This window comes from Toxoplasma gondii, chromosome Ia, assembly GCF_000006565.2.
Source record: "Toxoplasma gondii ME49 chromosome Ia, whole genome shotgun sequence".
Lineage (NCBI taxonomy): Eukaryota > Apicomplexa > Conoidasida > Eucoccidiorida > Sarcocystidae > Toxoplasma > Toxoplasma gondii.
This window is the reverse complement of record NC_031467.1, coordinates 1,098,425-1,110,112: the sequence shown is the minus strand read 5'-3', so window position 1 is coordinate 1,110,112 and position 11,688 is coordinate 1,098,425. Positions and strand designations below refer to the sequence as shown.

The 11,688-nt window shown below is 58.2% G+C and overlaps 1 protein-coding gene across 1 annotated transcript; it reads left to right on the top strand.

Moving 5' to 3' along the window:
* The first annotated feature begins 1,835 nt into the window (after positions 1–1,835).
* On the top strand, positions 1,836–11,492 carry TGME49_294730 (hypothetical protein). The gene is made up of 6 exons (XM_002370201.2): positions 1,836–6,978; positions 7,244–7,602; positions 7,932–8,006; positions 8,316–8,760; positions 9,199–9,486; positions 9,966–11,492. The coding sequence occupies exons 1-6, from the start codon at positions 2,493–2,495 to the stop codon at positions 10,739–10,741; spliced, it is 6,429 nt and encodes a 2,142-aa protein (XP_002370242.1). The 5' UTR covers positions 1,836–2,492; the 3' UTR covers positions 10,742–11,492.
* Positions 11,493–11,688: the final 196 nt, after the last annotated feature.

Genomic DNA, 11,688 nt, shown 5'->3' with positions numbered 1-11,688 from the left:
ACTACCATAACTCTGTGGCTTCCAAGCAAACGTAAATACCGAAGGATATTGAAATGCAAGGCGTTTACCTGTCTTAAGCAGTCCAGCGTTGTGGTAGAGTACAGCAAGCAGGAAAGACTTTGCTTGTCTGTAACTCATAACTTATCGAGGAAGGCAATTACCAAACTGGATCTCCCGATGTGTGCAACGCTTGCATGCAGCTGTTGGCATTGAGTGCTGGAAACCACTATTATTCATGCGCTCAAAGACCTCACTGCCATGAAATGCACTGTTCAACTTGGGTCCGGTAGACAAAGCTGCAGGGGAGGAAAGAACGGACTGACTCTTTTGTTTGTATACAAAGACACCGCAGACTACACGGCAGTGCCACTCTCTACCTTCTCCCGGAGTTCTTCGTCTTTCGTTTTCTTTCCGTTTCTTCCTACCTGCAGCTTCCACGACGAGGCAGCTCAGGTGTAAAGTTCGTCTTTTTTAGAGAGGGCTGATTTCTAGCGGGGCGCCGCGAGTAAAGAAATGAAGCGCGATGGTGTGAAACTCCCGCGTCCACGCTCCGGAAGTTCCCTTGCTGAAGTAAAAATCTGACCTGAAAGTAATCGACTATATCCGGAGTCCTCATTCTAGACGGGACTGCTAAACGACCATGTGAAACACACCCACCTTGTGTCCGGCAGCGAGTTCCTGCGAATCTACATTCATCCGAGATTTTCGATCCACTGGAAATGTTTCCTCTCTTGTCCCCTTAAAGTAGTGAGGCCGCAAGGCTTCTTGCCGTAGCAATTTCGGCAGTCGTTTCCGAGCGAACCTCGCGACATTCTCCCTTTACGTGCGGAGAACAGGGTGCAAGTGAGTTTTTGAGCCACAGACTGTGGAGCAAGCAAACGTGGACGGCGTCGAATTCCAACAGCAACATCGGTGATGATACCATTTTTATCATGTAACCTTCGCTGGCGTTCCTCGGCACAATTATTTTCTGGCTAAATGCTTTCTCTCTAAGAATGACTCTGCGTAGAACTTGAGCCTCGCCGTCCCTTGTACCTTCCTCCTCAGCTTTCTTTTCTGTCGAACATGAGAATCTGAACTTACAACCAACACTCCCTCGTATCCATACGCCCCTGCGTAGAAGAACCAGAAGAGATGAAGATAAGCTCTCTTCACGGGGCAGAAGCGCTAAGGAAGCCCAGCAAATCAGGCGAGGATTTACACTTTTGGCTTACAGCTAAAGTGACTGGAGTTCAGTTTCCTGCGGCACAAATGTCATCTCAGATGTTTCGGTGATGTTCTACACGTAATGTTTGGACTGCTGTGAGACCCATCCGATTGACAACGCGGGCAAACTCCTCCTCAAACGCTAGTGTGATAAGTGAATGCTGCCTCTAGACCACGGACCGTCATTTCAGGGCGGCGCCCCTACAGCGATTTTACTGTAGCCGCAAGCTCTAAGCCAAAATCGAGCCTCCCTTTTTCGTTATTTTGCCACATTGCCGGCACTTGACGAACCCTATTTACCCCGCGGCTTCTTCGTTCCCTTGAGGAAATTCAGAAAGAAAGAAATGGGCGCGGATCCCCGCGAAAAGTTGAGCGGCCACCCCAGCCGTTTCCCCCCGGGGTATATGGACATCTCTTTGCCCTTCTCGCACGCACAACTTTGCAGGATGCAGAAAAAACAGAGAAAACCCGGCGGAGAAGCACAAAAAGAGCGGCGATTTCCTCATGCGGCGGATCGTTTCCAATCCGCCGAGGCAGTCAGGTCACCGACCTGGGCAGCGAGTGTCTATTTGCAGATGTGCGAGCGCTGCGCAGTCAGGGGGGGTATCTGGCCTCTGAGAAAAGAATCATCGCTGCACACAGACGTTGCTCTTTCTGCGTTCCGTTCCTTCTCCACCATTTTGTTTTCCCTCTTTTCCTTTAGTCCACGCCTTTCTCCTTCGCTGTGCCGCCATCAAGAATGTGCTTTCCTCTGTGAAGGCGGGCAAAAACACTCGCGTGGCGGACCGAGACCTGGGGCATGTGCGATGCGGAGGGGGCAGACCTCGCCCAGGAAAGAACGAAGAATCTCTCTCCAGACTTCGCCCATTCTGTTTCGTTTGCCGCGTCAATTTCGCTCTTTCCCTCCTCGACAGACTCCCAGGTCTCCCGCGAGCTCTGTGGCGGATGCGCGACCAGAGGGCGCAAAGCAGGGAAGTTTCAGAGGGACGACGAACCTGTGAAGTCGACGAAGGCCAGCGAAAAAGGAATCCCTCGCCGTTGTTTTTCTCGAAAACAAAAATCCAGCTCTTCGTGGCCGTCTCCTTTGTTGGAAAGCCAGACTGTGCTCTTTGCCTCTTGTGTTCGACTTCTTGTGCCGCCTGCCTGCTGGACACCAGGTCTACCATCTTCTGCTTTCCTGTCGCTCGCTGATCGACCAGAGCTTTTGTTCTCTGCCGTCGTCTGCCTCTCTCCGTCTTCACTTTCTCCCTTTCTCTTCGACCGTTCTTCCCTCTTTCTCTTCCGCAATGTCTGTCGCGAATCTCTTCAGCTCAGACCCCTCAGGGGCTGGCGACGACTGGCTGCACGCGGCGCCGCAGACGAACTTCCCCGCCTCCCACTGCTCAGGGTCTCCACCTGCTCCTTCTTCTCCTCCCTTTCCTCCTCCCTTTCCGGTCTGTGGCTTCTCCTCTGCTGCAGAGGCTTCCTTTTCGCCTTCTGGGGGTCCGGCTTCTTCTTCGCCTCCGTTGGCGCCCCCCTCTTACCAGGCAGCCTTCCAGATGGTGAATCCATTCGCTTCGGTGGCTATCTCTGCCAGTTCCGCTTCTCCTGCGCCTCCCGGCGCCCCCGCTGCCCTTCTGCAGACTTCCTTTCCTCAGAAAGCGGTGGCTGCCGACGAGCTCTCCCGAATTCGTGACAACGGAGGCCTGCATGCGAGAAGCATGGAGCACCCCCTTGAAAAAAGCGAGACGGGGACAGCTGGGGGGAGACCCCAGGATACCGAAGGACAGCCTCTGACTCATCGAGACCCTCTGCCCTCTGCTGGCGGACTGGACGTCGCTGCTGAAGCTTCGGGTGTATGTACACGTGGAGAGAAGGAAGGCGCGTATGCTGCGCGAGTCCAGTGCGCCGTCGGTCCACATGCCAGCCCCCACAGAGGCCCTACACCCAACGGAGTGTCTGCCTCTTCAGGTTCTCAAACGGAGACCGAGGGGGAAAAGCAGAGCGACTTCGCAGTTCCTTTGCCGTTTAAGAATCCGTTCTTAACTCCTTTAAATGCTGCAGAAAGTAGCTCCGGACCCTCTTCATTCCCTCCTCCTTCATCTTCACCACTGGCGGTTCCACCATCTTATCATCCACTTTCCTCTCTTCCTTCATCGTTGGCTTCCTCGCCTGCCCAACTGTCGGCAAAGGCGCCTCCGGAGGCGCCTTTGCCGATGTTCAGGAATCCGTTTTCTTCTGAAGCCGTCTTCACTTCTGTCGATTCAAAGCCTCCCGGGGAAACGGAGACTCCTTCGCCCTCTCTCTCTAGTCCTCTCCCTCCTGCATCTGCTCCGCTCCCTGCTTTTGCATCTGCTCCTGTCGCTCCTCCTGTCTGGAGCTCTGCCCCTCCTCTCTCTTCTGTCGTCCCTGGGGGGGTGCTGCCGCCTTCCGTGGACAACAGCCTCGGACCTTGGCCTCCCAGCGAAGGCGGATCTGAGGGGAGAGCTCCGGCTTCTCTATTCATCGGTGGAGAGCCTGCGCGCGAGGCATCCGCCTGCCTGCAGGCCAGCTCTGTCGCTCCATCCTCGGCGGGAGCTGTAGAGACACCCGAGACAGCAGGGGTCCCGAATACGTCTTCAGAGCAAGACCGGTCTGAGAGTTTGGCGCCATTCCCTGAAGCGAGAGGCGACCGTCGGACTTCCGCAGATGCTTCTCCTCTCCCTGCCGAGACGCAGAACGCAGAAAGGGTGCCGGAGAAGCGTCAGGGCTCTGGAGAGACGCGCGGGGTCGACAAGGAAACTGAAGAGCATGAGAGGCGAATGGAATCCGGCGACGAACGCAGCGCTTTTGTGCAGCAGGAAGAGGGCTCAGCGTTAGAGAGAGAGGCGCCATGTGTCTCGGATTCCTCCTCCTCCTCTTGCGCCTTTGTCTTGTCAGAGGAAGCTCGTGCGTCTGGCGAGACGGGGTCAGGAACTGCGGCTGTCTGCGCAGAAGAGGTAGTGTCTAGATCTGGACAACTGCATGCATCTGAGGAGCACAACCAGGGCGACGCACCCTCCGCGCCGCGCGAAGCTGAGGACTCTGGACCTCCGAGTCAGTCGGCCGGAGGCACTCCAGAAGAGCTGGACCACGGCCAATCCCCCGCAGACACTCTGTTTGGGCTTGGAGGCGTCCCCTCGTCGTTCTGTTCAGACGCCACAGACGCAGTCCACTTTGCGGGTGTCTCTCCAGGTGTCGCGACAGAGGACTGTGGAAGATTTGCTCCTGCTTTCCTCGACAGACGAGAAGCTGAAGAAGCAGCGAGAGGGGATCCGCTCTTTCTCTTCCGAGACGACGATGCGTCGGACAGCGTCTTCAACAGTGCGGCTGCGTGCGAAATCCTCGGCGCCATCTCGACCCTCGCCGGCCCTGCCGACCAAGCCACGGCCCTCGAGACTGAGCCACAAGAAAGAGGAGCACACAGGACTGGAGCGAAAGACACGGGAGAGAAGGATGTTGGAGAGAAGGAAAGTGGAGCGAAAGACATGGGAGAGAAGGGAGAGGGGGAACGCGCACTGGGTGTCGAAGGCGCCCTCCGGGCTTCGGCAGAGGCCCCGGAGGAGACAAGAGAGATCGAGGGGACCCTTGCTTCCGAGGAGACAGAGGAAAAGGGCGAGATCAGATGCGGCGGGAAAGATGGGCACAGAAGCGAAAAGGAGCTCGCCTTGAGCTCGGGGTATGGATCCGTAGCGAATCCCTTGACGAGTTCCGGTGTCGCGACAGAGACTTCGCGAGAACTCTGGACCTCCTCGTCTCTTCTGCCTGCGTCTGCGCCCCGTGGTGACGGAGACACTTCAGCGACTGGGGACGTTTTGGGCCATGCAGTCGACCAGACGGCCCCCGGGGAGGAGGTCCGCGCGGGAGAAAGAGAACAGGGCCCAAGACCGGCAGTTGATCTCGGCGCCCCCGAAGACACCCGACAGGCTCTCCAGTCTGACACAGACTTCTCCTCTCTCCTTCAGAATCCATCTTCTGCTGAAAATCCATTCTCTTCTCCTCTACCCCCTGCAGCGTCTCAGCGACCTGGAAACGAGACGCCCCTGGCAGGACCCAGCTTTTCTGCTCTCGGGGGACGAGACCCTCACGCGTCTGCTCTGCCTCCCACCGTGCCCCTGCCGGCGCCGCCCGCGTGGCTCCGCGCCCCACATCTGGGCCCAAAGGAAACACGAGCCGCGTCCGAGGAGACAGCTCGTCAACGCGGGATGTGGGGTGCGCAGCCTTGCCCAGCTCCCCAGGCCCTGGGCTCCGTGGGCCCCGCTCCTCCAGTCCCCGTGGCCCCCACGCCTCCAGTCTCCGTGGGCCCCGCTCCTCCAGTCCCCGTGGGCCCCGCCCCTCCAGTCCCCGTGACCCCCACGCCTCCAGTCTCCGTGGGCCCCGCTCCTCCAGTCCCCGTGGGCCCCGCCCCTCCAGTCCCCGTGACCCCCACGCCTCCAGTCTCCGTGGGCCCCGCTCCTCCAGTTCCCGTGGGCCCCGCCCCTCCAGTCCCCGTGGGCCCCGCCCCTCCAGTCCCCGTGGGCCCCGCTCCTCCACTCCCCGTGGCCCCCACGCCTCCAGTCGCCGTGGGCCCCGCCCCTCCAGTCGCCGTGGGCCCCGCCCCTCCAGTTCCCGTGGGCCCCACGCCTCCAGTCTCCGTGGGTCACGCTCCTCCAGGCCCCTTGGGCCCCGCCCCTCCAGTCCCCGTGGGCCCCACGCCTCCAGTCTCCGTGGGTCACGCTGCTCCAGTCCCCGTGGGCCCCGCCCCTCCAGTCCCCGTGGCCCCCACGCCTCCAGTCCCCGTGGGTCCCGCCCCTCCGGTCGCTGTCTCTCCGGCCCCAGGCCCTTTGACCCCAGTTTTTTCGGGCGCGGTTGCGACCTTCACGGGAGGTGCGTCGAGTCAGGGCGAGGTGTCGTTCTCACAGCATCGCGTGGGGTCGGTGGGCGTCCCTGTCGCCTTTGGACTGGGGGGCTTCATGTTTTTGGGGAGTCCTGAGACTTCGGCGGTGTCTGAGCTGCCTCTGGCGGAGGCCCTGGTGGGGGGCGCAGGTGTGTCAGGCCCTCGCGAGGCATCGAAGGAGTCGGAACTCCGCGCCGAGAGCTCTCCGCTCTTCCTGGAGATGGTCGCAGGGTTTCCGGGCCCTCTGGGCGCGGCAGACGCGAGGACAACGGCCTCGCTCATTCGCTATTTCGAGGGAATTGTGGAGAAGAAGATGCGTCTCGCTTCCCAGAGCACATCCTCAAACCCCCCGGGCTCGCAACTCGAAGTGTGTGGACTCTGGAGTTTTCTCCTCGCCTTGCTTCAGGAACAGCGAACTCAGGGACCTGCTGGAAGGCAGCACGGGCCCTCTCGCCTCACTCTGCCGTCGGCCTCTTCGCTCTTCCCCCTTGAAGACATGCGCGCTTCCGTCCAAGCTGCAGAGGCTCAACGCCCTTCTTCTGTTGAAGGTGGCGAGAGAGATGCGGATGCGCGAAGCGCGAGGGTGGATGAGATTTGTCGCAGGGCTTGCACAGGCGACGTGAGGGGTGCGTTCGAGGTTTCTCTGGCTGAGAAGATTTTCGACCATGCGTTCGCCCTGGGGAACGCGTTGAGCAGCGACGCAGTCAACGAGGCTCTCCGGGCCTTCTCGGCGCAGCTCGCGCAGGGGGACAGGGTCGCCGAGAAGAGGAAAGGAGAAGAGACTCACGGGCCTCCAGGGGCGGGAGACGCACGAGATTCAAGGGCGAGGTGGCGAAGAGCTGTTGCGAGTTTATACCGTGTTGTGGGGCAAGACCCAGACGAGTTCATCATGGACGCAGGTGAGAGACGAAGCGCCTCGAAATCCGGGAGAGAACAAGCCACCGTGCTTGTGTGCTCGAAGAGGTGTAGAAGTTTGTCGAGTTTTTAGGATTCAGTAACCTTGCGGCGGACCTACGATCGGACGAAAAGACTCTCGTTACGGCTGCGGGAGATGTGAGATCGCGGGAACTCTTGAGCTAGTCAGCCGGATGCGGTTTCTCTATGCTTCTTGTTTTCTTTGTTTTCATCTTTCTCCATTTTCCTCCGTTGTTTTCCGCTGGACAGACTCCGTCGAAGCGTGGTACCCAACTGCGGCCCTGGTCGCGCGGTTGGCGGGCCTTGTCCACCCCACGGGGCAACGTCTCCTTCTCGCTCTCAGTGGAGCCCTCGCAGAGACGGAGAGCTCCGCGTCGCCCTCGAGCTGGTGCGGGTGTCTCCATGCCTCTCAACTCTGCGCGCTGCTGGCCGGGAAGACCGTGGCGCCTGTCTCTCTTCTGGACCCTCTTCCTCGCAAGTTGGGGACGACTTCCGGCAGGAGGCTGTCGAGAGAGGATGGAACTCTTTTCTCCATCGGGGGCTCCCCGGTTGAGGAAGTGATTTTGACAGAGACCCTCGAATACTTGTATCGCCTCCACGACCCTCAAGTAGGCAGACGGGAGACAAGAAAGACCTTCGCGTTTTTCCGCTGTCCATACACACCAGGTGTCGGAAGCTTTGCACGTTCATCCACAGGTGCACATGTAAATCGACAAGAACATGTCTAACAAAAAATGTACGTTGTTCATGTGTATATCTGAGTGAAAATGTACAGCTGGGAATCTGTCCGCATGCAGGCAAGAAGAGATAGACTTAGACGTACGTGAATATGCAGAGAAGAAATCATCGAGATGAAGTTAAATGCGGACGTGGAGCTTTCCAGGAGGCAGATGGAGATCGCCACATGTCAGTATTTGTGTGTGTGTGTCTCCTGCAGTTCATGTTTCCCCAGCTGATCCCGTCGAAGATTTGGTATGCGTTCTTTCTGGCCGATCTCGGACTTCTTCAGCAGGTAAGACCCTCAAGCAATTCTGTGGTTTCTGCTCTCTTTTCTTCGTTTCTGCTGTTTTCGCTCTTCTTTGTCTCGCCCGTTGCACAGGTTCTTTCGCTCTCGCGCGCCTCACACTGTCTCCACCTTCCTTCAGTCCTTTGCTTCTCCCCACTCTGCTCCATGTCTCCCTCCTCATCAGGGCTGGCTTCCTTCTCTCTCAAGCTGCCCATTTTGCTTCTTTTCTTCCTCGAAACCTTCCACGTCTTTTCTTTCTTCTCTAGAGCTCCCACTGCTTCTCTCCCTGTCTTCGCCTTCCACGTTCCTGTCTAGGCCCAGAGTTACTGCTCGATGGCTGCTTCGTTTCTCCGCGCACTGCCACAAATCCAAGTTCCGACAGAGTTGCGCCAGGAGCTTCGCGAGGTGCAGCAGAAGATCGAGTGTCTGCAACAAACAGGAAAGTTCTCTTCTCTCAACTCGCACCTTCTCGCCTTGCACCGACCCTCCCTCGGGGCTCCAGAGGCGCCCGCAATTGCGTCTGCCCTCGGCGTGGAGCCCAGAGAAGGCCCTCCGACCTCGAGCTTCTTCCAGGGCCTCGCTCAGGGCGAGAGAGAGAAGAAGGAAGAGAGCGGCTTGTCTCTTGCCGCCGTCGTGGGCGGCAGCTGGCTGGAGGGCATGATTGGCGGACTCAAGAAGGCCCTCAGTGCTGAAGAGAGAAACATCGGAGTCGAGAACGCATTCTACTACGACCACGTTCAGAAACGATGGCGCGAAAGAGGTATCGCAGAAGCGGGGGGACGGAGAAGGAAAGAAAGGTGTGTAGGAAAGGAGACAGGGAATCCGGTGAGAGAGAAGGGAGAGAGAAAACGGATAGGAGAGGCGAAAGGAAAGAGAGAAGTTGAGGGAAACTCATCCCTGGGGTACCGAGACAGTTCGAAGGCAAGCCTGGAAATCGTCGTGTTTCATCGAGTGTCGAGAGGGGGGGGCAACGACTTTTTTTTGTCGTTTTCGAATGCCATTTAGAGTTTTATTTCCTCGGCTGCGAATCCTGATCCCGCAGGAGGAGTCTTCGCTTCTCTCCTTCGCTGTTCCCTCTCGAAGTTCCAGACAGTCAACAGCGTTTTTCCCTCTGATGTATAGACAGACCCTGCAGCATCTGGTGCGGCGCGAGACACAGGTGTGGTGCTCGTTTCCGCCGCCTTCGTTTTCTTTTTAGGTCGCGAGCACGAGGAAGAGTCTCTTCCAGCGGATGCTGCCGACCCCGGCTCCGGTTCGGGGCCTGCGGCCCCTGCTCCACCTCCGCCTCCTCCGCCGCCAATGGGGGTCGAGACGGCAACGCGGCCCAGAACAGGAGCGGACAAAAGAAATCGATATGTCGACGTTTTTTCATCAGGAAACTCGAATGGGGGACGCCAGGGTGTTGCGTCAGCCTCCCTGATTTCCTCTGGGCTCTACGCTTCTGCGCCCGAGGGCCCCGCGAGGAATTCAGAGCCTTTCCGAGCCGGTAGGTCTGCGTTGTAAATCCGTCTTCACTCTTTGGAAGAGTTTCGAAAGGTTTTTTCTAGTCTCCTAGTCTCTGTTGCGAAGTCAGGCAAGTAAAGTCGGAGAGCGACTGTGGGGACAGAGAAACTCCGATCTGCCCCTCTCTCCATCTCACGGCGGAATACACAGAATGCGGCTGGAAGAAACGAACGCGCTGGAACACAGACGTGGTTTCTGATTGAATTGCGGGTGGTACAGACAATCAAAGAGAGCTGGAAGGAACAGATGCGGTTCCTGAGAATCGATGCATGCACCCGGGGAACGGAAGAGAATGAGTCAGAGAAGCAGATTTGATCGAAGGCACCAGCCCTGAAAGGTTCTGGGAAACAGCCGAGGGAGAATGTTTCTCGTTTTGGAGGATTCCGTTCTATCACACGTTTGTGGTTTTCCTGTCCACTCTGCACCCATCTTTGTTGCTGTCACTTCTTCGTTTCTCCACAGCTCCTTTGCCAGCGGCCTCTGGACTGCTCACGAGTCCATTTGGAGCCTCAGGGCCGTCTCAGACTGTTGGGGACTTGTGCATCCCGACGGAGAAGATCTCGCCTGCCACGGCGCTCCACGCTCGGCCTGCCTTTCCGTCTCCGACTCCCTCGGTCTCTCCCGCGCCCAATCATTTCGGCGGCTCTGTGTCTCCTCAGGGAGACAGTTATCCAGGAGGCCCTTCGGTCTCAGGAGGCAACATAAGTTCCGCGTCTCCCTTCCCTGCCTGCCAAGCCCCAAACGGGGTCGCCGACGCCTCTGGGCCTTTCCCCCCGCAGGACCTCTCGGGCTCCACAGGCCCTCTCTCGAGTGTCTCCACAGGCCCTCTCTCGAGTGTCTCCACAGACCCTCTCTCGAGTGTCTCCACAGGCCCTATCCCCGGTTTCTCCACAGGCCCTGTCCCCGGTGTCTCCTCGGCTCCGCAGTCCGTCTCTCCAGTGGCCCCGCCTCACCCCACAGGGCCTTCCTCACTGCCTTTTCCTTCTGGGAACCTTGGGGCCTCCTCCGGGCCTTTCGCCTCCGCAGATCCAGTGCCGACTGCGCCCTTTCCGGGCGGGTGTGCGACTCCGACTCCATACATGCGTCCTCCTAAGGCGGCTGTCCCCGCGGCTTCTCCCTTTGGGCCGCCGCCTTCAGGAGACAGTGTCTCCTTTTTCTCCGGGCCGCAGGCCCCACAGCCTGCCGGGGACGGGAGACAGGGCCCCGCGACCTACACCCGAAGAGACATCCAGTGGTAGTCAAAAGGGCAGAAGAATGCACCCTGGGCAGAACGGTGGTTGCCGTCATGTGCGTTCTGCGGAACTCGATGCGTTGTTTCCCCGCGTGCAGAACGGGATGGTTCCGGCGAGTGGTTGTCTTGCCGCGTTTTTTTGTTTTTCAAGGATGTCGAAGGTAAAGCTGTCCGTTCGCAGTCTTTCGTGGTCGTCGCCAGACGGCCCATCCACGCATGCACCTTCTGTTCGCGTTTCCTTTATCTGCTTGAGGTCTCAGCGTCTCTCTGCTGTTCACTGAATCCGTGATGCCCAAAGCTCAGTCCTGGAGTACTGTTCCTGTCTCGCTATAGAGTGTCGAGGCCGCTTTTTGCGAGTGGACGCGTTCCTCGAGGAACAAAAGCCTTCTTTTTCTGGAACATCCGTCCGGAAACCAAGTGCGGCTGCCTGCGAAGGCGTTTGTGAATATTTTATCGAGGCTTTCTCCCGGAGTCTCTGTTGTGTCGACTTGTGTTTGTTGTTTGGGTGTCTCCTGCACCGCTGCGCTGGCGTATCCCTCGTTCTGCGCCTTCGACTGCGCACAACGTTCTCGCTACGTTCTGTCTCTGGTCTGGTCTCTTCCGCCCGCGGGTGGCCGGTATCCACCGAGACCCACAGAGACGCCTGTGTCGTTGCATTTTTCGAAATATGCGCAAACCGATATGAACGGCAAACAAGCCTACACCTGTGAAACGAGAAACATGTAAACGTCATCGTGTGTAAAGTTTTCTCTCTCGGGTCTGTTTTTTTGGATCTTATCTCCGGTTCTCTGGTGTGGAGATCGACGCGCGCAAAGCTTGCGTCTCCCGCAGAACTTGTTATTTTTCGCTGGCTTCTTTTCCAGAAGCAGCGGCGCCGAAGTCGACTCTTGTGAACACAAAAGACGCGCCCTACAGTTTGTGTAAGCCGCGGGGACGCAGCGCAGGCCGCGCCAC

Bases quoted from the DNA above. Each gene is read 5' to 3' on its own strand.
- TGME49_294730 (XM_002370201.2), top strand. From the start codon at position 2,493: ATGTCTGTCGCGAATCTCTTCAGCTCAGACCCCTCAGGGGCTGGCGAC. The intron at 6,979-7,243 runs GTGAGAGACGAA...TCCGCTGGACAG, and splicing joins CGAGTTCATCATGGACGCAG to ACTCCGTCGAAGCGTGGTAC. The intron at 8,007-8,315 runs GTAAGACCCTCA...GTTCCTGTCTAG, and splicing joins ATCTCGGACTTCTTCAGCAG to GCCCAGAGTTACTGCTCGAT.